Here is a 25927-nt window from a genome sequence, read left to right as displayed (position 1 = left end):
TGTGTTCTATATGAAGGTGGCTCATTCAGAAACAGCCAGGATGGCCACCTGTGGCATCTCATTCCCAGCTTCATGCCCGCTCTGCTCCATTCCCACTGCTGCCATGCCTGATGGGGAGCAGCATATGCCAGTCTTCTGGCGCCCGCCGCTTTACCCTGCTACGCCTCTCTCTTCCCTGACGCTGGCCAACACGGTGCCAGGCTGCTGCTGTTCCAACGCTGGCAGAGGGAGGAGACTATCAGCTGAGGAGGATGCTCTCCAGCTCCCCAGCTCTTCAGCTCTCTATCCACAGAAATGGGGGGGGGGGGGGGGGGGGGAGGCATGCTCAGAATGCTGAGAGGGACAGACTGTCAGAGTTCATGATGGTTGATGAGATATCACATTCCCCTGTCAGCTGTTACTCCAATTCAATAGAAGTGATACCTAGTGAAGTTGATCCACTCTGTTGATTCAGTAGCAGTTTTCAATATTCTACACTGCCTGGTTCACTCCCTAATAGTACAGATTAACAACTCTGCCTACAAGTTGAGACTCCTCAGAAGAGGAAGGGGGGACCATCCTCCTCACTGAATTTCATACAAATAGTCCAATAGAAACTCTCATCTGCAACTGTTGGACTAATGACTACATCCTATATAGTGCCTTGCAAAAGTATTCACCCCCTTGGTGTTTTTCCTATTTTGTTGCATTACAACCTGTAATTTAAATAGATTTTTATTTGGATTTAATTTAATAGACAGTGAGTGAAATTTAAAAAATAACTTTTTTGAAGAAATTATAAAAAAAAAATTATGGAAAAGTGGTGTGTGCATATGTATTCACCCCCTTTGCTATGAAGCCCCTGAATAAGATCTGGTGCAACCAATTTATTTTATTTTTATTTCACCTTTATTTAACCAGGTAGGCAAGTTGAGAACAAGTTCTCATTTACAACTGCGACCTGGCCAAGATAAAGCAAAGCAGTTTGACACATACAACAACACAGATTTACACATGGAGTAAAACAAACATACAGTCAATAATACAGTAGAAAATAAGTCTATATACAATGTAAGCAAATGAGGTGAGATAAGGGAGGTAAAGGCAATAAATAGGCCATGGTGGCGAAGTAAATACAATATAGCAATTAAAACACTGGAATGGTAGATTTGACAGTAGATGAGTGTGCAAAGTAGAAATACTGGGGTGCAAAGGAGCAAAATAAATAAATAAATACAGTAGGGGAAGAGGTAGTTGTTTAGGCTATTCATAGATGGGCTATGTACAGGTGCAGTGATCTGTGAGCTGCTCTGACAGCTGGTGCTTAAAGCTAGTGAGGGAGATAAGTGTTTCCAGTTTCAGAGATTTTTGTAGTTCGTTCCAGTCATTGGCAGCAGAGAACTGGAAGGAGAGGCGGACAAAGGAGGAATTGGCTTTGGGGGTGACAAGTGAGATATACCTGCTGGAACGCGTGCTACGGGTGGGTGCAGCTATGGTGACCAGTGAGCAGAGATAAGGCGGGACTTTACCTAGCAGGGTCTTGTAGATGACCTAGAGCCAGTGGGTTTGGCGACGAGTATGAAGCGAGGGCCAGCCAACGAGAACCTTCTGAAGTCACATAATTATTTAAATAAAGTCCACCTGTGTGCAATCTAAGTGTCACATGATCTGTCACATGATCTCAGTATATATACACCTGTTCTGAAAGGCCCCATAGTCTGCAACACCACTAAGCAAGGGGCACCACCAAGCAAGCAGCACTATGAAGACCAAGGAGCTCTCCAAACAGGTCAGGGACAAAGTTGTGGAGAAGTACAGATCAGGGTTGGGTTATAAAAAAATGTATCTGAAACTTTGAACATCCCACAGAGCACCATTAAATCCATTATTAAAAAATGGAAAGAATATGGCACCACAACAAACCTGCCAAGAGAGGGCCACCCACCAAAACTCACGGACCAGGCAAGGAGGGCATTAATCAGACAGGCAACAAAGAAACCAAAGATAACCTTGAAGGAGCTGCAAAGCTCCACAGCGGAGATTGGAGTATCTGTCCATAGGACCACTTTAAGCCGTTCACTCCACAGAGCTGGGCTTTACGGAGGAGTGGCCAGAAAAAAATAAGCAAACATGTTTGGTGTTTGCCAAAAGGCATGTGGGAGACTTCCCAAACATATGGAAGAAGGTACTTTGGTCAGATGAGACAAAAATTGTGTTTTTTGGCCATCTGGTACGCTATGTCTGGTGCAAACCCAACACCTCTCATCACACTGAGAACACCATCCCCACAGTGAAGCATAATGGTGGCAGCATTATGCTCTGGGGATGTTCTTCATTGGCAGGGACTGGGAAACTGGTCAGAATTTAAGGAATGATGGATGGCGCTAAATACAGGGAAATGATTGAGCGAAACCTGTTTCAGTCTTCCAGAGATTTGAGATTGGGACGGAGGTTCACCTTCCAGCAGGACAATGACCCTAAGCATACTGCTAAAGCAACACTTGAGTGGTTTAAGGGGAAACATTTAAATGTCTTGGAATGGCCTAGTTAAATCCCAGAGCTCAATCCAATTGAGAATCTGAGGTATGACATAAAGATTGATGTACATTAGCAGAACCTATCCAACTTGAAGGAGCTGTAGTAGTTGTGCCTTGAAGAATGGGCAAACATCCCAGTGGCTAGATGTGCCAAGCTTATAGAGACATACCCCAAGAGACTTGCAGCTGTAATTTCTGCAAAAGGTGGCTCTACAAAGTGTTGACTTTGGGGGGGTGAATAGTTATGCACACTCAAGTTTTCAGTTTTTTTGTCTTATTTCTTGTTTGTTTCACACAAAAAATATATTTTGCATCTTCAAAGTGGTAGGCATGTGTCAATCAAATGATACAAACCCCCAAAAATCCAATTTAATTCCAGGTTATAAGGCAGCAAAATAGGAAAAATGCCAAGGGGGGGTGAATAATTTCGCAAGCCACTGTATCAGCTAGATGCAGGCATAGAGTGTGCAAGGCGGTATTGAATGTCACTGTCTGTCCATGTGTCACTGTTTGTCTTCAATTTTGTCTCTCAACCTGTGTGCCCTACTTTGTAAACTTTCAATCATGTGCTAGGTTGTAGCAACCTCGTGATGGGTATAGGGACAATTCGTGTATAATGTAGTAGCCTAAATCTATTACTGTCACATTGAACTGGGTGAATGGAATATGAATGACAGCCATCCAATATGCTGTAATAGAAATAAGGCCATGCCCATAAAAAAAATTGTCCTCCCTCATCTTAAAAGGTACTGACCACCACTGCTGCCTACAATATTGTGGGGCATATTCTCCACCTTTCCCCAACAGCATTAGACAGTGTCACAATTAGCATGATTAATAATCCCATTAAATTAGTGTCTGTTAATCCAGATTTAGCCTTTGAGCACAGGAGGACAGGCTAAGATCATCCTATTCATCACAAGGCTGCTCTGTCTTTGCCTGGTCTAACTGACAGCCTGGTAATGTGGCCTTCAGTTCAGGAGGTCTGCTCAAATATGAAGGCTGCTGTTTCTGATTGAGGTGTTAGGGTGGAGAGACAGCCGTTGTTGGCACGTCTCATTTCCTGTCTGTCTGTCTGTCTGTCTGTCTGTCTGTCTGTCTGTCTGTCTGTCTGTCTGTCTGTCTGTCTGTCTGTCTGTCTGTCTGTCTGTCTGTCTGTCTGTCTGTCTGTCTGTCTGTCTGTCTGTCTGTCTGTCTGTCCACGTTAGGAATCTGTGTTCACCTCATCAGCCTTGTCATCCATCAGCCCTGATAACTGCTTCTACTGCGCTGTACGTCTCAGTCTCAGACAGCCTAGCAGATGGGACACGCAGATAGCATGGTAGAGCGGGCTCAGTTTGGATGTTCGATCCACAGAAATAAATAGTATTATATTGTATCTCTGTGGTACAATCTTTCTGATGTCATCTTGGATAGTCAAAAAACATTTTCTTTGTTTTGTTGTTTCAATTACCCTTTCCAAATGGGGGCTAATCATATGGATGTTTACTGCTAACATAGAAGCTAACATATTTTCAATTTTGTACTTACAATAACTGATAAACAATATCTAAAAATAATAATAATCTTGGTAATATGTTTTTTTTTCTTCATCCCAAACACTTATGTAAATAATATATATATACAATACCAGTCAAAAATTTGGACACACCTACTCATTCAAGGGGTTTTCTTTATTTTGACTATTTTCTACATTGTAGAATAATAGTGAAGACATCAAAACTATGAAATAACACATATGGAATCATGTGGTAACCAAAAAAGTGTTAAACAAATCAAAATATATTTTAGATTTGAGATTCTTCAAAGTAGCCACCCTTTGCCTTGATGACAGCTTTGCACACTCTTGGCACACTCAAGTTCTTCCATATCGATCTCAACAAACCATTTCTGTATGGACCTCGCTTTGTGCATGGGGACATTGTAATGCTGAAACAGGAAAGGGCCTTCCCCAAACTGTTGCCACAAAGTTGGAAGCACAGAATCCTCTAGAATGTCATTGTATGCTGTAGCATTAAGATTTCCCTTCACTGGAACTAAGGGGCCTAGCCCGAACCATGGAAAATTGCCCCAGACCATTATTCCTCCTCCAATAAAATGTATAGTTGGAGCTATGCATTGGGGCAGGTAGCGTCCGTCGGACTGCCAGATGGTGAAGCGTGATTCATCACGCCGATGCTTGGCATTGTGCATGGTGATATTAGGCGTGTGTGCAGCTGCTCGGCCATGGAAACCCATTTCATGAAGCTCCCGACAAACAGTTTTTGTGCTGACATTGCTTCCAGAGGCAGTTTGGAACTCGGTAGTGAGTGTTGCAACCTCGGACAGATGATTTGTATGCGCTACGAGCTTCAGCATTCAGCGGTCCGGTTCTGTGAGTGTTATACGTAATGACATTTAGGCCTACAGTACGTCTGCACACAGAGACTTATGTTCATGGAACGAGAGATGCGATTTATGATTTCATGATTCTGACACCATCCTATTAACAAAATTTGTTGTTGTTAAAAAAAAAACGAATTGCTTGTTTTTTTTTGTTTTGATTACAAACCAAACTTCTAAGAATGATTGACCATCCTTTGGCTTTGTGAGAACGTCCATGGCTCACATGCAATGCAATTATGGAGCCGCCTGCTAAATCTGTAGAAGTGAGAATGAGATCTGTAAAGGTTCCTTGATGTTTATAAAATATTACATTTGGGAGCAGTAGAACGGTGAGTGGACATTCCCCATTTCTCTTTACATTGGATCTTTGTCCAGCTCCGGTGAAACGTTTGGATGTGCCTAAAACCCTCCATAGTCTACATTGCTTTAATATTATATGTCCATGGGGAGCAATTACAGTGCATATAGCTATATTTAGACATAGCCTTTGGATTAGAATTTGATTCAAATTATTCACTGTCTTTTTAAGCCTTATCAGAAGTGAATAGCGCTTAATTCTAGAGCTACAGGACTGCTGATATCTCCAGGAGTGATAAGTATCATTTTTGTCTTTATCTGCTGTTGTCTAGTACTGTCTTTTTGCTAGCTCAGGCGCAACTACTTGAAGTGCTGCCTGTCTTCCCAGTAGCCTACTTGGTGTGTGAACTGCTGACTGCTATTAACTTGCAAATGATTGTTGACAGATCAACCAGGATTAAGGGGCAGGACAATTTGTGACTGTTGTTGTTTTGGTAATCAGTGGCTGAATTGGATGTGGAGTGGTTTCTCCACTCCTAGGCAATCAGCAATTAGTACCTGGAGGTGTGCTCTTCATCTTTTCAAGGCAATTAGCAATTAGTATTAGTACTTCATTCTCCCCTGTTTTGTCAGCGGCGGTCTCATTGCAAAACTAACACGGTTCTTCTGAGTTGTTCTGCGGATGCGGAGTTGTTCGAAGAAGGAAAGAGAGGAAGTCTCCATACCACTCTCTCACTTCAGTATCTCTTACATTGTTATTTTCAGATGATCTCATTTTGCTCATTTGTAGCTTTGGGAACTATGTGTGTGTTTTCTATACCTGTTCACTCCTCTCCCTGTAGGCTTTACAGACGCTCCCCACCCCTTGGCTGCAACCCTTCGAATTTAGTGTACCCTGCACACACAACCCATGTGGAATTCCGTGTCTCTGGCAGCGTTTGGAATTGCTGATCTGCGATCAAGAACCCCAATTTAATCTCAGTTTATACTGCCCTTCAGCTACTTGACTTTTTGGTCCTGACAGAGACATGGATCACCCCAGAGAACACTGCTACTCCAGCTGCTCTCTCTTTATCTGACTACGTTTTGCCTCATAGTCCGAGAGCATCTGGTCGTCGCAGTGGTGGCACAGGTCTACTCATTTTTCAGAAATTACGATTTTCTCTTTTCTCCCTCTCTCACCTGTCCATCTCCTCATTTGAATTTCATGATGTCACTGTCACTTGACCACTCAAGCTTTACATTGTTGCCATCTATCGCCCACCAGGTGCCCTTAGAGAGTTCATCAATGAGCTTGACACCTTGATAAGCTCATTTCCTGACGATGGTTCACCACTCTGTACTTGGCGACTTCAACCTCCTGACGTCTGCCTTCTATTAACCTCTTACATCTAGATGTTCCGCTAGCGGAACACCTGCTCCAATATCCAATGATGGGTGTGGCGCGAAATACAAATTCCTCTAAAATCCGAAAACTTCCATTTTTCAAACATATGACTATTTTATAGCATTTTAAAGACAAGACTCTCGTTAATCTAACCACACTGTCCGATTTCAAAAAGGCTTTACAGCGAAAGCAAAACATTAGATTATGTCAGCAGAGTACCCAGCCAGAAATAATCAGACTACCCATTTTTCAAGCTAGCATATAATGTCACAAAAAACAAATCCACAGCTAAATGCAGCACTAACCTTTGATGATCTTCATCAGATGACAACCCTAGGACATTATGTTATACAATGCATGCATGTTTTGTTCAATCAAGTTCATATTTATATCAAAAACCAGCTTTTTTACATTAGCATGTGACGTTCAGAACTAGCATACCCCCCGCAAACCTCCGGTGAATTTACTAAATTACTCACGATAAACGTTCACAAAAAACATAACAATTATTTTAAGAATTATAGATACAGAACTCCTCTATGCACTCGACATGTCCGATTTTAAAATAGCTTTTCGGTGAAAGAACATTTTACAATATTCTCAGTAGATAGCCCGGCATCACAGGGCTAGCTATTTAGACACCCACCAAGTTTAGCACTCACCAATATCAGATTTACTATAAGAAAAGTTTGATTACCTTTCCTGTTCTTCGTCAGAATGCACTCCCAGGACTTCTACTTCAATAACAAATGTTGGTTTGGTCCAAAATAATCCATCGTTATATCCAAATAGTGGCGTTTTGTTCGTGCGTTCTAGACACTATCCGAATGGTAAATAAGGGTCGCGCGCATGGCGCATTTCGTGACAAAAGATTTCTAAATATTTCATTACCGTACTTCGAAGCATGTCAACCGCTGTTTAAAATCAATTTTTATGGCATTTTTCTCGTAAAAAAGCGATAATCTTCCGACCGGGAATCTGTGTTTCGGTAAATAGAGGGAAAAACAGAAAGACGGGGGCGGCCAGTGCACGAGCCTAAGCCCTTTGTCCTCTGATAGACCACTTAGCAAAAGCGCTCCTGTGTTTCAGCCAGGGCTTTGAATTACGTCATTCAGCTTTTTCCCGGGCTCTGAGAGCCCATTGGAGCCGTAGGAAGTGTCACGTAACAGCAGAGATCCTTTGTAATGGATAGAGATGACAAAGAAGGGCAAGAAATGGTCAGACAGGGTACTTCCTGTACAGAATCTTCTCACGTTTTGGCCTGCCAAATGAGTTCTGTTATACTCACAGACACCATTCAAACAGTTTTAGAAACTTTGGAGTGTTTTCTATCCAAAGCTAATAATTATATGCATATTCTAGTTTCTGGGCAGGACTAATAATCAGATTAAATCGGGTACGTTTTTTATCCAGCCGTGAAAATACTGCCCCCTAGCCATAACAGGTTAATTTCTTTCCAACTCTCTCTTTCGCCTCCTTGACTCTTTTGACCTCACCCTGTTCCCAGTCCCGTCCCACTCACAAGGCAGGCAATATGCTTGACCTCATCTTTACTAGAGGCTGCTCGCCTTCTAATCCCACTGCAACCCCCGTCCAGGTCTTTGATCCCTACTTTGTTTCCTTTTCTGACTCACTTTCCTCCAACCCTAGCCACTCAGCCCTTACCCAGATGGTCATGTGCCATCGCAATCTTCTCTCTCTCTTGCCTACTACACTCTCCTCTTCTATCCTTTCATCTCTCCCTTCTACTAAATCCTTCTCCTGTCTCCTGATTCTGCCCCTCTCCTCCCTTCCGAATCCTATGACTCGCACTGTCCCCTTTCCTCCCGGCGGGCTCGGCCCTCCCCTCCTGCTCCGTGGCTGAGTGACTCATTGCAAGCTTATAGAACAGGGCTGCGGGCAGCTGAGCGAAACTGGAGGAAAATGAAACTTCCGGAGGACCTATCATCCTTCCACCCTCTTCTCTACCTTCTCTTCTGTATCCGCTGTAGCCACTTTCTATCACTCTAAATTTCAAGCTTCTGCCTCTAACCCTAAGAAACTCCTCCACCTTCTCCTCCCTCCTTAATTCTCCACCCCCTCCCTCCTCCCTCTCTGAGGACGACTTTGTCAACCACTTTGAAAAGAAGGTTGACGACATCCGCTCATCATTCTCTTAGTCTATTGGGGCGGCAGGTAGCCTCGTGATTAGACCATTGGGCCAGTAACCGAAAGGTTGCTGGATCAAATCCCTGAGCTGACAAGGTAAAAATCTTCCGTTCTGCCCCTGAACAAGGCAGTTAACCCACTGTTCCCTGGTAGGCCATCATTGTAAATAAGAATTTGTTCTTAACTGACTTGCCTAGTTAAATAAATGTAAAAAAATGTATACAGCAGCTTTTACACTCATCCTTCCTGCTGTGAAAATAGCATACATATTTCTGACACACCCCCGGACCTATAGTGCCACCGCCAGCGCTAATATTTACCATTGCATTAAGTGTGTTATAATAGAGCCCATAGACTTTAAAATCAAAGGAAAAGCTGCACACTCTAATACAGTGGCCACAAACCGGTCCGATCGACTGGTTGATCTTCAAGGCAGAAAAGGCAACGATAAAACCTTGCGCTTTTATTTTTTATTTTGTCTTGCGCTGTTGTTGGTAGTTGCACTTGATTCAGAAGCCCTGTGTCAGGTGCCGGGTAGGCAAAGTGTTCCCATTTTCAACTATTTAATTTGTCTGAAGGGACAAACCAGGATAGCTGGGCTAAATCAAGTGTGCCTACCACGCTGGCCAGTCAGATCGCTCAAATAACCGTGCCTACAGTGTCCACAACCCCACAGCAAAGTTTGATACTAGACTACATGAGACTTAATTAAAAAGCATGTATGGATATAGAAGGATCATAAATATTTAGTTGTTTTAGGTTTTAGTGTTAGGTTTTAATTATCAGAGTAAGAACTCGATGGACACTATGAAAGCTTAAACCAAGTTTATTCTTCCCAAAGGATCGAACAGCTGAACCGACAAAAACATGTTTACTATTGTGGTGGTATATGTACCTCACTTTGGGTGGAGTTTCCTCCTTCTCGGTAAACATTGTATCTTTATTGCTAGGCAGGAAACTAAGTGATATGGGCAATAAATGGTTCCTTTTCCCTTAACGGGACCTGGCCTGACCTCAATCCCCTTCCTCACTAATCCATGGCTCTCTCCCCTTACCAATGCCTGCCACATGTGACTGTTTTCCCTACACTCATTACATTGCACCCACCCATATACCTTCCTCCTACAGATATCCATTCACTTCTGGTGTAGACCCTCGGCTATGGCACCCCTTGTGTCTCTATTATAACTAATGATGAATACTATTTAAAGTTCAGAAATCCAAAGCCATCAGTAGTAAATAGTATTAAAAAGTCCCTGATACAATAGCAGTAGCACAGTGCTGTTTTGGCCCTATCAAAGGGCAGTGCAGAGAGAGAGAGAGTCCGTGCTGTGTTTACAGGCCTGGCTCTCTCAGATGAACACAATTGTTTTCCTCTGTGTACAGTACCTCCAGCCTGATGTAAAGTGATACCATGCTATTGCCTGCTCCCTTCTCCCTAGCGGGGAGACTGGGCCGATGTGTGTGTTAGCTCTAAAATGTCAATGGTGACAGGGCAGTGTTTTAGTGTAGCTTTTCTCTGCAAAGCCTCATTGAGGCTTGAGGACAAAATACATGCTCAACATGTGAAAAATGGGTCTAAAATGTCTTCCATCCATTGTATATTTCCCTGATTTCCCTCCTGTGAGGTCCAATGTAGTCTAGTCCAGTCTAGTCCAGATAGAGAAAGGTCAGGTAGCGGCTTGGCCCAGGAGAGAGGGCCTAGCCCAGCACAGCACTGGGCTCCATGGGACTATATATTCCAAACCACCTGTAAAAATAGGGCTCTCTTCCAGTTCCTCTGATGGAATCCTGGCAACGGATAACACTGTGTTTACAACGCAGGCGGAGGGAGGGAGAAGGGGAAGAAGAGGGGAGGAGGCTGCGTGATAGATGCACTCCATCTAGATCTGTCTGTCACCAGATTTGTACTCTCTCAATCCCCGTTGCCATGTTTTCACAAGAAATGCCAATTCTTTCAACAATTTCAGTTGTCCTGGTTACCCTCACTGATAAGAACAGATCAGATTTTCCTAATGTTTTCCCAGTTTTTAAGTCATTCAATGTATTTGCTGCCACGCTCTGAATGACCATTGTCCTCAATGCTGTGATGGGTTAACCATTAAAACCACGTTAACTCCCCTGGATTGATGGCTGCTATTGGGGGGACGGTTTTAAGTGAAGCTCATGAGTTTATGGGTTTCCTGTTGCCTCTATTCCCTCTCTTCTTTAAGCCAAAGTCCACATCTCTGTTTATCTGTCACCAGCTGCTGTTGTGACACATGTATGTATTTAGCCTCTGTCATGGGGGGGGAGAACATTTCAAGGAATAGTATAATAAGTAGCCTAGACTCTACTATTATGTGATTATTTAGTAACTTTACGTGTGTTCCTTTAGTTAGCTGGACATATGAACCTGTTGGGAGGGTGTTGGTTGTAAACGGTTGAGTCTGTGTAAATAGAAGGCCAGTCAGTATTCTGTGCAGTTGTGTCACCCAGCCTGCTGTTCCTTGCTTTGCTAGTCACATTGCTGTATTGATTAATCACTGGTTAAATGATTAAAAATAGCCCCTCAGGGAGCAGAGATGGATGAAGACTCCATGCAACAGAGAGAGCCCTGCCTGTCTGGGTGGGTTAGCTAGCTACTGCAATGGGGCAGCAGTGACAAAATCATTTGTATAAGATCGGAATAGTCTCCTCCTGACTCTTTCATAGACTGCAAGCAATGATAGGAAAACAAAATGATGGGAAAACAAACATAGCTATATATTTTATGTCCATGGTGCTGAAATCTAAAATGACCCCATGCCACAGAGAGGGTGTGTTAGTTAGCTCATTGGTGCAACAGCAGCCAGTAACAAAAGACAGAGTGAGAAAGACGACAGGATTGGGAGAGACATGGCTTCATGTGTCTCTGTCCATGGTGCTGAAATGTAAAAGTCACAACTTCCAATGCATGTTTACAATAAAAAGTGTCTTTGCTCTGTATGGGCTCTTGAATTCTGGAACAGGGTGTTCCTTGCCCTCGCCTGTATTAGAGAGAGACACACACTACTCCGGCTGTATGAAATGGTATTCCCATTCGGTCTACTGCTCAGCTGCTCTCTCTCTGGGGGGCCTGATGAAAAAGAATGGAGCTGAGAGGAGGAAAGGCGAGCGTTAGCTGCAGGAGACCAGGGGATAATGGGAAACAAATGCTCCTCTCCTCCAGCCTGCTTGTCAGACCCCGGCTCTGCTCTCTCCAACATAATCCTGTTATCCTGAACACAAGGAGAACTTTGGGTCAATATGCCTCTGCTCCCATCTGTCCATGGGCCAGAACCCACACTCTAATTTAACAGCCCAAATGTACTGCTGCTACCACATCAATAATGGTATATAGATGATAGATATCATCACGAGTGTGGTTCGATGCAGTCTTTGTCGTGGTTGGATTTCTACGATGTAAAATATGACAGTAGTTTGTAAAATGGCTGTCTGTCTGGTGTGCTACAGTACAGTAGCTGGCTGCTCTTTCCCAGACTCCTCATCAGGCGTGTTCAGCATGTTATCCTCTCGTCAGGCATGTCCACATTAACCCAGCACATATTGTCTCTGTGCTCATTCAGTCAGTGGCAGTGCATTGGGGTAGTTGGAAATAGTTCAGTATATACAGTGACGTACAGCCTCATCTGGAGAGGTTTGATTTGATTGGGAAGAAGTTAAACACCTTTATATACCCATAGAAAGGATTTTCTCTTTGTAGTATAGTGTCTTTCCTGCCTGTTTTGCTCCTGTCAATGTAATCCACAGGGGAGCATGTTTGTCTTACATGCCTGTGGTGGAGTTTTGCACGTGTAAGCATCTCACAGCCAATCCTTCAATGCCTTTCAGCAGGAAGATAAAGCATGTCCGTGTTTGATCGGGGGAGTGTATAGTGTATATATCCCGTCTCTGGGTAGATATCAATGGGATCTGAATAGGGATCTGTATATTACATGACTGCTGGAGAAATAACGTACCTTACTGCACCTCTTCATTTGTAAAAGCTGCTAAGCAGGCTGCTGATCATTTGATCAGAGCGGCAGCATAATGTTATTTCGATTTTATTGACTAAACGTCTATGCAGTGCCTTTTAGAAGAAAAAACCCACCATCACAGATTATCTTCTGCTTACGTCTCAGCTAATTTTCAGCGATGGAATTGCCCTCAGCAGTAGACTTCTTCACATAAAAAATGATAATAATTTTTACTGTGCCGTAAACATGGAGAAAGAAATATCTTTTAATGCTGAAATAAGGTTTAATAATTGATGAGGAGCCTCCACTAAGGCCCTCTGCTTTTCTCACAGGGGTCGTGAAAACAATATGGGCCCTAGATCTCTTATGTGGAGAAATGACAGAATAAGCGTTGTTGCAGTGGGGGTTTGGATGTCACTATGACATACAGATCCAATTCACCACAGGAGGCCACAGAAACCAGCGATGACTTCAGCTCCAGCTTCCTCAGTCCCCAACCCCCCTCCCCTACCTTCCCTTCTCCATTCCTTTCCCTCGAAGCTCATAAAGCTTTTATTGGCTGTATTTCCAATGGGACCCATTGATTTCTTCTGAGATAGGTGTGGATTGTGTCCATTACAGCAGTAGAGCTATCGTTTCTCCATTAAGCCTCTTGTTCATCCCCACACACAATGAAAGGCAAACATTGCTTAACTATCTGCTCCTGGTAGAACTTCATAATCATGGAGGTTTTTCACCTAGAAACCAAGACCCACTGACATTAAATCTGCCCTCTTAGCATTACATCCAATATCTCTCGGGGCTTGCATTTTGAATGTCATGATCTAGGGATATCAACTAAGAGAGTTTACTGAAAGCCTGCATTTTTAGAGTAGATAGATTTGGAGTGGAGTGGCTCTCATAAACCTCTTGACAGACAAAAAACTGGATCAACTTCAAATAAAGCTTTTGCTTTTTCCTCTTCTTACATGTTTTTTATATATACTGCTCAAAAAAATAAAGGGAACACTTAAACAACACATCCTAGATCTGAATGAAAGAAATAATCTTATTAAATACTTTTTTCTTTACATAGTTGAATGTGCTGACAACAAAATCACACAAAAATAATCAATGGAAATCCAATTTATCAACCCATGGAGGTCTGGATTTGGAGTCACACTCAAAATTAAAATGGAAAACCACACTACAGGCTGATCCAACTTTGATGTAATGTCCTTAAAACAAGTCAAAATGAGGCTCAGTAGTGTGTGTGGCCTCCACGTGCCTGTATGACCTCCCTACAACGCCTGGGCATGCTCCTGATGAGGTGGCGGATGGTCTCCTGAGGGATCTCCTCCCAGACCTGGACTAAAGCATCCACCAACTCCTGGACAGTCTGTGGTGCAACGCGGCGTTGGTGGATGGAGCGAGACATGATGTCCCAGATGTGCTCAATTGGATTCAGGTCTGGGCCAGTCCATAGCATCAATGCCTTCCTCTTGCAGGAACTGCTGACACACTCCAGCCACATGAGGTCTAGCATTGTCTTGCATTAGGAGGAACCCAGGGCCAACCGCACCAGCATATGGTCTCACAAGGGGTCTGAGGATCTCATCTCGGTACCTAATGGCAGTCAGGCTACCTCTGGCGAGCACATGGAAGGCTGTGCAGACCCCCAAAGAAATGCCACCCCACACCATGACTGACCCACCACCAACCCGGTCATGCTGGAGGATGTTGCAGGCAGCAGAATGTTCTCCACGGCGTCTCCAGACTCTGTCACGTTTGTCACGTGCTCAGTGTGAACCTGCTTTCATCTGTGAAGAGCACAGGGCGCCAGTGGCGAATTTGCCAATCTTGGTGTTCTCTGGCAAATGCCAAACGTCCTGCACGGTGTTGGGCTGTAAGCACAACCCCCACCTGTGGACGTCGGGCCCTCATACCACCCTCATGGAGTCTGTTTCTGACCGTTTGAGTAGACACATGCACATTTGTGGCCTGCTGGAGGTCATTTTGCAGGGCTCTGGCAGTGCTTCTCCTGCTCCTCCTTGCACAAAGGCGGAGGTTGCGGTCCTGCTGCTGGGTTGTTGCCCTCCTGCGGCCTCCTCCACGTCTCCTGATGTACTGGCCTGTCTCCTGGTAGCGCCTCCATGCTCTGGACACTACGCTGACAGACACAGCAAACCTTCTTGCCACAGCTCGCATTGATGTGCCATCCTGGATGAGCTGCACTACCTGAGCTACTTGTGTGGGTTGTAGACTCCGTCTCATGCTACCACTAGAGTGAAAGCACCACTAGCATTCAAAAGTGACCAAAACATCAGCCAGGAAGCATAGGAACTGAGAAGTGGTCTGTGGTCCCCACCTGCAGAACCACTCCTTTATTGGGGGTGTCTTGCTAATTGCCTATAATTTCCACCTGTTGTCTATTCCATTTGCGCAACAGCATGTGAAATGTATTGTCAATCAGTGTTCCTTCCTAAGTGGACAGTTTGATTTCACAGAAGTGTGATTGACTTGGAGTTACATTGTGTTGTTTAAGTGTTCTCTTTATTTTTTTGAGCAGTGTATATATATTTTTTGTACAGTAGTGCAGTTGTCGTAATTCAAGCAGAAAAAGATCTCTACACACCAGAAACGTTGTAATATCTTGGCTCAGTCCCAAGGACGTTCACCACCCTCCAACATGTAGTGTGTGTGCCAGCCATACTGTCGAGCATAATATCTCCCTCAACTTAACCCCCACATCTACGTTTACAACATCTTCATCACGTTGTAGCATAAGCATATAAAAGCAATAAAAGCATTGAATAAAATGTATTTGCATTTCATGTTATTTACAGTAAGCTGGCATATCTGAGGTTGCTACTAATGTTTCCCTTGACAAAATATTGCCTTGCAGAATAGATGCATAACTAAACATTCAGGGTTGAAGGGTGTGGTGGTTTATCCAGTCGATCAGATGGTTTAGAGACAGCTGGGAGTGGGAGGAGAGGGGGAAGGGGGATGTGTGCAACACCAATTTGTATGTGTTTTCGCCTGCTGATTCAGCAGCCCCAGGTCCCTCTCGCAATTACAGACGATATACATTGGGCTGCGCTGAAATGGCCTTGGAGAAGATCTGGCCCATCTGTAAAGTGTTACATGCTTCATAAACACCAGCGCTTCTCTCTGTTACTCTTAGCATCACTGCCATGAATTTGCATCCTGATAGAGTTGGATCTTGGAGAGGGGAAGAGGTGGAGAAAGAAAGGGGGGTCGGGGGTTGTGGTCACTGGGAATGGGGATGTGATGGAGTAAAAGCTGGAGAGAGAGAGAGCAAGAGGGAGAGAGAGGGGGGGGGGCTATCAGCTCTGACAACGTGAAGGATGAGCCGTAGATCTGAATATCACATGAAAGTAATTAATTTGTGTCAGCCATCAGCCCTTCAGTTAAAATTCACTTGGAGGAGTTTTTGTCATTACGTCGTCATATTGATAGCAATAGGAATAAAACAAGATCTTGGAATTTTTGTAGCACACCAAAAGAAAACGGTTTTGTTTATTGCTACCATTTTTCTTCCCCAAACACAATGTCCGATAAGCACCGTCTTCAATGTAAATAAGTGTCTACCCTCCTCCTCTCTCTGTGTGCTTCTGCAGGCCAACGATGCCTCAGGCAACACCTGGAACTGGCTCTACTTCATCCCCCTCATCATCATCGGATCCTTCTTCATGCTCAACCTGGTCCTGGGAGTCCTGTCTGGGTAAGAGTCAACATCACACATGTCATGACCCAATGACACTATCTCTGTCTGTGGGAAAGGTGGTGTTAACAGCCCACTATTATGAAACACGCGGTACAGTGCTCTTTACAAGCCATTTCACTTCCCTGCTGGCTCTGTTCCCTGCTGGCTCTGTTTAATGCCGATGTCTGACAACATCGGCATGGCGTTAGCCTAATCGAATGGTAGTATGGTTGCAAAGGGTCGGAAACCTTCCGGTAAATTTCCAGAATTTTTCTGGAAATTTTCCATGGGAAGTTAAGCCCTGGAATTTGGAGAATTTTGATTAAATTCATCAAAAAAGTTAGCTTTTAGCAGTGAACCTTTTTGCACTGGTGACAGTGCTGCAAACATGAAGACTGCTTCATCTAAAGTGGAGGGGTCCTACCCTCCCATCACACCCATTGGCTGTGCTGCTCATGCATTGAATCTGCTCCTCAAGGACATCATGGCACTGAAAACAATGGACACACTACAAGAAAGCCAAGGAAATGGTTAAGTATGTGAAGGGTCATCAAGTTATATCAGCAACCTACCTCACCAAGCAAAGTGAGAAGAATAAGAGCACCACATTGAAGCTGCCCAGCAACACCCGTTGGGGTGGTGTTGTCATCATGTTTGACAGTCTCCTGGAGGGGAAGGAGTCTCTCCAAGAAATGGCCATGTCACAGTCTGCTCATATGGACAGCCCCATCAAGAGGATCCTCCTGGATGATGTATTTTGGGAGAGAGTGGTGAGCAGCCTGAAACCTATAGCAGTAGCTATTGCACAGATTGAGGGGGACAATGCCATCCTGTCTGATGTTCAGACTCTGCAGATGTAAGAAATCCGTACTGCCCTGCCCACTTCACTGTTGCTCCAAGCAGAGGAAACTGCACTTCTGAAATACATCAAAAAGCTAAGGTAAAAGGTTTATGTTTTTGTCTCCATATGATATGGTAAATATATCCAATGCAAAAAAACATCTACATTTAAATGGTATCAATATTAATTTGCATTTATTTTTGTTAATTTCCATATATTACCATTAATTCCCATATATTCCCGTTAATTCCCACGGAAAGCTTCCACCAAAATGTGCAACCCTAAACGGGAGTATTCATTTATGTAGTGTACTGTGTTTATATTTTCCCTCTTTTCTCTATTTAGTTACGTTGCCTTGGGAGTGACCTGATCTGACCTGGACTGTTTTCAAACAGACAGTACAGTACAGAACAGTACAGAGCTCATTAGTGCTAAGCTGTATTAGACTCCCTCATTAAGATTCACTACACAGCATAGTAAACCAGGTCAAAGCTGGAGGCAGAATACCTGCTGTCCTGAATAGACAGTATCACAACTGTTGTCTGAATGTAGCACCCTGTTCTAATTACTGTCAAGGGAAATGAGGCAGGGCTTCTATTGCTTGTGTTAAATTGGTTTACAACATTTACTGTCCTTACACTACAGTATGGTAGCCCCTGGATTGAAGGATGTTGCTCCCACATGTATCCTCATATCATTCATGTCAAGTGAATCGAGTATAATGCCAACGCTGTGCAATTTGGAATTTAGATCTTTTTTCCCCTGTTAATTGTTTTGAAGCCACGGGGCATGTTGACACACACACACACACACACACACACACACACACACACACACACACACACACACACACACACACACACACACACACACACACACACACACACACACACACACACACACACACACACACACACACACAGTGGCAGAGCTTAATGGAAGGCCTCCTGATGAGTGCTGTGTGGTGTACTAGGTTGTGCTCTAGCTGCTATTGGGACATTAATTTATTACTTCTCGGAAAACAAATCTAATTCTCACTTGCTGTTCGACCAAATGGCTTCAGCTGCCTCTGTGCTATCAATGTGGCATTATGCTCTTCTTACACTCTCTCTTTGATTTCAACTTTCTGCTTTCTCTCAGATCTTATTTTCCCGTCCTTCTACATTTTACCTTCATTCTAGTTTTTTCGGGGGGTTATGTAAAAAACCTCACCCATATAGATTTACAGACGGTAAGGTTGACTGCTGTTTTTAGGTGAGGCTGTTCATTTGTATAAAACATTCTGGTTCTCAGTTGCACTAGTTTCTCTGCCCTTGATGATAAGTTAATAATTCTCCTCTCGTCTCGCAGTGTGAAATCCATTCATTTAGCCACACTTTTATGCTCAAGGTGAGACTCCCTCAAAGACATTTCTCTTAGGAGAGTATTTGCATAATGCATAATCCTAACAAGTTGCATTGAGACACTGCTTCATTCTGTGACAGTTAATCGCGTATCCTCATGATGGCCACAGAAATTATAAATGATATACGTATTTGAGAAATTACAAGCTGCAAAGTCTGATTGTGGTTGTTGTGTCTGTTACCACCTGTTTTGGTCAAAGTGTCCATCGTCTGCCTTGAGTGCCTTATACTGTATCCCTTTTTATCTCTTCTCTCTGTGTTCCTTTATCCTACTTCAAACAGCTCAAAGCATTCCCTAGTCTCCTGTTATCCCTGGCCCAACCCTGGCCATGCTCTGGGCCTGCTCTGCTCTCTCTAGTCTCGCTAGACCCTGGGAGAATCTTAATTGCATACTCCTCGCGTCCTCTCTCCTCGCCTCTTTCTCAAAACCCATTGGATGATAAAGCCAGAGGTCCCTCCCCGCTAACCTTCTCCTCCAATGGGTTATAAGGGGTTATAAGGAGAAGGCAAGGAGAGAGGACGCGAGGAGTATGCAATTGAGATTCTCCCTCTGTCAGCTGTGTTTACTGTGCTCAGGAGGGTGAAAGGTCACTGATACACTGTGGCGGGGCTGTGTCACATTCTAAAGGGCACTGTCTGTCCTGGAGGGGGCCAGGGCTGCAGGCTGCAGCCACACACAGGGTTTAGAGGCCACAGCTCCAGGGGCAGCGGTCAGAGGCAGCAAGGCTCATATTTTATCCCATCACCACTCCTAATGCCGCCTGCCCTCCTGCCCTTCATCCTACCCTCCACCCCCAGATCACCCCATCAGGTCACTCTGTGAGGGATTTCAGTAGGCCAACGGAAGTGCCACAGACAGCCCAGCTTGAGGCACCACCCAGCCTTTTTATCTCTCTCTCGCTTCTCTCTCTCTCCCTTTCTTTTTATCTCCTCCCTCCTTTCCTCTGTGTGGAGTAGAAGGTCAGTTCTTTCAGATCCTTCCCAGCAGGGTCACATCTGTCAGTCAGTCAGGTAGAGGCCCATGCTGTGTCCTGTAGCTTCACCACTACTATCTGTACTGTAAATGAATATACACATACTGTACCACTCAGTCTCAACCTTGACTTCTGACTCATGTTCAGATCTTGTTGTTTATATTGTGTGGCATGTGTAGGCTACAGCTTTCACATTTGATTGGCTCAATTGAACATTTTCAAGCATAGTACCCCAGCTCTGAGCAGTTTGTGTGTCAGGGTTTCCATTAGCCAATAATAGCCGGCTTTTGGCCGATTAAACAATTTGAAAAGCAGATAAATAAAATTGGCACCAGGAGAAGAAGAAAAAATGCCATTGCGAAATAATACTTTTCTGCCTATTCATTGATGCAAATACCAGCCGATGTAAATACATTTGACTGGTTATGCTAGTCGGTCTATAGGTTAATTAGCATAATTCCTTGGAATTAAGTTGGCCCGTGTGTACAGTATATTCGTTATGTATCTTATCAAACGTGTACAGCATACATATACAGAGCCTTAGAGCGGAAAATCTGTCATACAGTGCAAAAGCTGCTGCTACAGCATCTCAAACAGCAAATGCATAGGCAACGGAAAGCAGTCTTCATCAGTGTGTCACACACCACTTTGCAATGAGCTAGACGTAGTATGCATTTAAAAAAAGACATGTATACTTAAAGTGGAACTGACAGCATTTTAGCGGCATGAAATCTAATTCAAATCTGTTCATACAGACCCCAGGAAGAATATGACACTTTAAAAAAAATAAAACATCTGACAAGCGAGCACTTTATATTGCCATTTTCACATTTTCATAAATTCTTAGAATGTTTGGAAATTAAGTATACTAAGGCACATGTATAAACAATTCTATAGCAATATAGAGTGGGAAAGCGGCCGTGCGTTTGGACAATTAATAATCACTGCAGTAAATAAAACTTAATAAATACATCTGTCTCATCCAGGACCAGAGTCTATGCAGACCGCTGCAACATAGCCAATCAGAGCTACAATAGGCCTTTATGCCAACTAGCCATTTGCACACAGGCCGGCCATCACTCACTTTGAACTAGACTGTGTGTTAACAGGCAGTTGCAACAGTGTGACTTTAGATCATTAGAACACATTCGCCAAAAGTCACAAAATACAACTGAATGGATTTCTGCAAATATGTAAACACCACTTGGGAGTCCTCTTACATTTGGGAAATGTACAGTCCTATTGATCAAACCCAATCCCTCAGTTATGCAAGATCAACAACGAATGCTAGCCAGAGAAGGATGATCTAACATCTAACGAAGGAATATTAAATAAACCCTCTCAAACCTTTTCAGCTAGTTGGCCATTAAAATTGCACTGACAAACGATGGGGAATTGTAACATACTCGTCCTTTTGCAGCTTGCCCGCCAACAATGCATTCTTGTCCCAACCAAGCACCCAAAGCTAACTGGCTAAAGTTGGCTAGCTTTCTCTTGGGGAGTTTTCCACCCCCCGGCAGCTGTAGGTCTGCTACAGGCGATTTATGCCATAGGGAGGATGCCGCCAAGTTGTTGATCAGCACCCTCCCTCTTTATGACACTTGGGAGAGGAGTCACTTAATATTCATCAGCCTCGACAGAACCGCTTGTGAGTGTATAGAGTGTATAGCTACCCCGACAGAGGGCATCCCTGGCAAATGCCCCACCCTACCCAGACTGGCCTACTGAGCCCTCCCCACACCTTAACCATACAAGAACCCTGGCATGCAACATTTTAACACAGGCCACAAAATTCTCCCCACAACCAAAACAAGACAACACATTGAACAGATATTCATGGTCCACCCTATCAAAGGCTTTCTCCTGGTCCGAGGAAACCAGTCGAACGTTCACATTTGAAAGCCTTGACAGGTCCAGCATGTCCCTGATTATTATGAACAGATTGTCTGTGATTGAGCGTCTTGGAACACAGTACGTTTGGTCCTTGTGTACTTGAGTCTGTTAGCGAGGACCTTGGCAAAGACCTTATAGTCCAAACAGAGCAATGCCACAGGCCTCCAGTTCTTTAAGTCGCTCAAGTCCGTCTACAGCTTAGCGGCAGCTCCCCCACCCCGACGCACTCACATAATACGCAAAACAAGTCCTGTCCAATAATTTTTATAATACTCCACTGGCAGACCGTCGACTCCTTGGGCACAGCCGGGGGCCATCTGAGAGACGGAAGCCAAGAGTTTATGAAAGGACAGGGAAATGTCCATTTCATTTCTCTGCGACAGAGAGCATTTGGGAAGGTCTGTGAGCAGCAGTGGCGTGTATTCATGGATGCCAAGGGAAGCCAGGCTTCCCCCCCAAAATTGACCAATAAAAAAATGTACGTAAAATTCTCTGTGTTTCATAATCTCCGTCAATTCGCAAGAGGCTGAATGTACAGTACATGGCCAAAAGTATGTGGACAACCCTTCAAATTAGTGGATTCGTCTATTTCAGCCATACCCGTTGCTGACAGGTGTATAAAATCAAGCACACAGCCATGCAATCTCCATAGACAAACATTGGCGGTTAAATGGCCCGTACAGAAGAGCTCAGTTACTTTCAATGTGGCACCGTCATAGGATGCCACCTTTCCAACAAGTCAGTTTGTCAAATTTCTGCCTCTGCTAGAGCTGCCCCAGTCAACTGTAAGTGCAGTTATTGTGAAGTGGAAACGTCTAGGAGCAACAGCGGCTTAGCCGCGAAGTGGTAGGCCACACAAGTTCACAGAACCGGACCGCCGAGTGCTGAAGTGTGAAGCGTGTGAAAATCATCTGCAACACTCACTACCGAGTTCCAAACTGCCTCTGGAAGCAACGTCAGCACAAGAACTGTTCGTCGGGAGCTTCATGAAATGGGATTCCATGGCCGAGCAGCCGCACACAAGCCTAATATCACCATGTACAATGCCAAGCATTGGCTGGAGTGGTGTAAAGCTCGCCGCCATTAGACTCTGGAGCAGTGGAAACGCGTTCTCTGGAGTGATGAATCACGCTTCACCATCTAGCAGTCCGACGGACAAATCTGGGTTTGGCGGATTCCAGGAGAACGCTACCTGCCCCAATGCATAGCGCCAATTGTAAAGTTTTTGGGATGAGGAATAATGGTCTGGGGCTGTTTTCCATGGTTCAGGCTAAGTTACTTAGTTCCAGTGAAGGGAAATCTTAATGTTACAGCATACAATGACATTCTTTGTGGCAGTAGTTTAGGGAAGGCCCTTTCCTGTTTCAGCATGACAATGCCCCCGTGCACAAAGCGATGTCCATACAGAAATGGTTTGTCAAGATTGGTGTGGAAGAACTTGACTAGCCTACACAGAGCCCTGACTTCAACCCTATCGACCACCTTTGGGATGAATTGGAACACCGATTGCGAGCCAGGCCTAATCACCCAACATCAGTGCCCAACCTCACTAAAGGTCTTGTGGCTGAATGGAAGCAAGTCCCCACAGCAATGTTCCAACATCTAGTGGAAAGCCTTCCCAGAAGAGTGGAAGCTTTTATAGCAGCAGAGGTGGAACCAATTCGATATTAATGCCCATGATTTTGGAATGAGATGTTCGACGAGCAGGTGTCCACTTACCTTTGGTCATGTAGTGTACATTTTATGTGAGATATATTTTATGTTTAAAATGTATTTAAATAAGAGACTGCTGTTGAAATAAAAAATAGCACAGTTTCATGTTAGTGACGTCACGTTGAGAGGCTGGATGGAGAGGGTAGTGAATCTCACCGGAGAAAGCATGGGAGCGAAACAGTGCCCATCTGTCTCTGTATGTGTAGGCTGATACTGATATATCTGATACTGTCTGGTCCAAAAGAGTATGACATTTTTGCCGCCCGTAGCATTGAATGCAAGGGAAGCCAGTGAGCATTTGGCCTTTCTTGATCAAAAAAGTATAAAACAATAACCAATCAGCTTTGAGCTAAACTGAGTGAGCTCAACTGAGAATGGTCCTGGTGCACCAAAAGAAAGTGTCAAGGGAAGCCAGTTTGGATTTGGCGTCACTCCTATCAAATCGCATGGAGAGCATACGTCATTGACTGAAACAACTTGAATTGTTGCATGCGGTTGTGTTGTTGTCCTCCGTTGCCTAGTTAGTTAGCTAAAATTGTCCCTTTCCTAAATTAGCCATGGACGTAGATACAGATTTGGACTTGTGGTTTCATTAATTGTCTGTACTGGCCAATGATTATAACGGTGATTCTGATCCAACCATAAATTCATATATTGTGCCCCTGGCCTGAAAGGATGGAAGTTCAATATGTAGCTAGATGTAGAAGGCTAATATTAACTAGCTAACGTTGTCCATGAATGGAAGTTAGGCTTGCGAGCAAGCATTTTAGCCAACTAAAAGCGTGTACTGAATGTCAGAGTCATAGACCGTTTTGTCAACATAAAATAGAGGAGGATGGCATTGACGATTCTCTACGAGTGAGACATCTTATTTTTCTACTTGCACGAGCGCGCACGAACACACACGCACACAGAAGTCAAAACCATGGACAGTCACATAATTTTTAGCTTACGTTGATTGGACTAAATTATTTTTGTTATCTTTTAGTTGTCACCGTATAAGACAAAGCATGGGTGATTTGATGATAATGAAATGGTGCTGGAATAGTGGAGGCAGCTCCTGTTTTCTTTGCGACTTGCGGTAACTCTCTGTGGTTTTAAATAAATAGTTGTTCAGTGGTCTGAAAATGTCAGAAATGTATTAACTTGCTTGACCATGCTGTAGGTCATGTAATTGTTTGTTGCATGCAATATGCTTTGTGGACTTCATAGGACAGATGTTGCTCTCCGGTTTTGTGATGAAACAAAGGTATGGTTGAATTTATTCTGCCACTGTGTCTTCTTATTGTCTCGGCGCCGAAGAATATGGCTGCCATTTTACATTCTCCCAACCAATTGTGCTATTTTGTTATTTTTTTGGCGTTTTGTGTAACTTATTTTGTAACCTATTGTGTACATAATGTTGCTGCTACTGTCTGACCGAAAATAACTTCTGTACATCAGAAAAGCGATTACTCACTGCGGGCACCCTTCTGAGGATACGGACGCAAGTGATTAAACTCCCATTGCCTTCCATTCTTCTTGCTAACGTGCAATCATTGGAAAATAAAATTGATGACCTACTATTAAAATGATCCTACCAATGGGACATTAAAAACTGCAACGTCTTATGTTTCACTGAGACGTGGCTGAACAAAGATGCGGACAATATTTAGAGCTAACAGGATTTTCCATGCACAGGCAGAACAGAGACACTACCTCTGGTAAGACGAGGGGTGGGGGTGTGTGTCTTTTTGTCAATAACATCTGGTGCATGATGTCTAATATTAAAGAAGTCTTGAGGTATCGCTCGCCTGAGATTGAGTACCATATGATAAGCTGTAGACCACACTATCTACCAAGAGAGTTCTCATCTGTATTATTCGTAGCCGTCTATTTACCACCACAGACCGATGCTGGCACTAAGACCGCTCTCAACCAACTCTATAAGGCCATTAGCAAAGAAGAAAATGCTCATCCAGAAGCGACGCTCCTAGTGGCCGGGGACTTTGATGCAAGTAAACTTAAATCAGTTTTACCAAATTTTTACCAGCATGTCACATGTGCAACCAGGGAAAAAAATCCTAGACCACCTTTACTCCACACACAGAGATGCATACAAAGCTCTCCCCCGCCCTCCATTTGGCAAATCTGACCATAATTATATCCTCCTGATTCCTGCTTACAAGCAAAAACTAAAGCAGGAAGAACCAGTGACTCGCTCAATACAGAAGTGGTCAGATGACGCAGATGCTACACTACAGGACTGTTTTGCTAGCACAGACTGGAATATGTTCCGGAATTCATCCAATGACATTGAGGAATACACCACCTCAGTCATCGGCTTCATCAATAAGTGCAACGATGACATCGTCCCCATGGTGGCTGTACATACATATCCTAACCAGAAGCCATGGACTACAGGCAACACCCGCATCGAGCTAAAGGCTAGAGCTGCCGCTTTCAAGGAGCGGGAGACTAATCCGGGCGCTTATAAGAAATCCCACTATACCCTCAGACGAACCATCAAACAAGCAAAGCGTCAATACAGGATTAAGATTGAATCGTACTACACCGGCTCTGATGCTCATCGGATGTGGCAGGGCATGAAAACTATTACAGACTACAAAGGGAAACCCAGACGCAAGCTGCCCAGTGACGCAAGCCTACCAGATGAGCTAAATGCCTTTTATGCTCGCTTCGAG

At 44.0% G+C, this 25927-nt stretch overlaps 1 protein-coding gene across 1 annotated transcript in view; it reads left to right on the top strand.

Annotated features, from left to right (window-relative positions):
* LOC106579993 (voltage-dependent N-type calcium channel subunit alpha-1B) overlaps positions 1-25927 on the top strand; it is a 141616-nt gene that overhangs the window by 40709 nt on the left and 74980 nt on the right. The window contains exon 7 of the mRNA XM_082966250.1: positions 16334-16437. Within this exon, the coding sequence (XP_082822376.1) occupies positions 16334-16437 (104 nt within the window). The remainder of the gene's footprint in view (positions 1-16333; positions 16438-25927) is intronic.

This window comes from Salmo salar, chromosome 20, assembly GCF_965601325.2.
Source record: "Salmo salar chromosome 20, fSalSal1, whole genome shotgun sequence".
NCBI lineage: Eukaryota > Metazoa > Chordata > Actinopteri > Salmoniformes > Salmonidae > Salmo > Salmo salar.
Note: the sequence above shows the minus strand (reverse complement) of the source record. Positions and strands in the feature narration are given on the sequence as shown.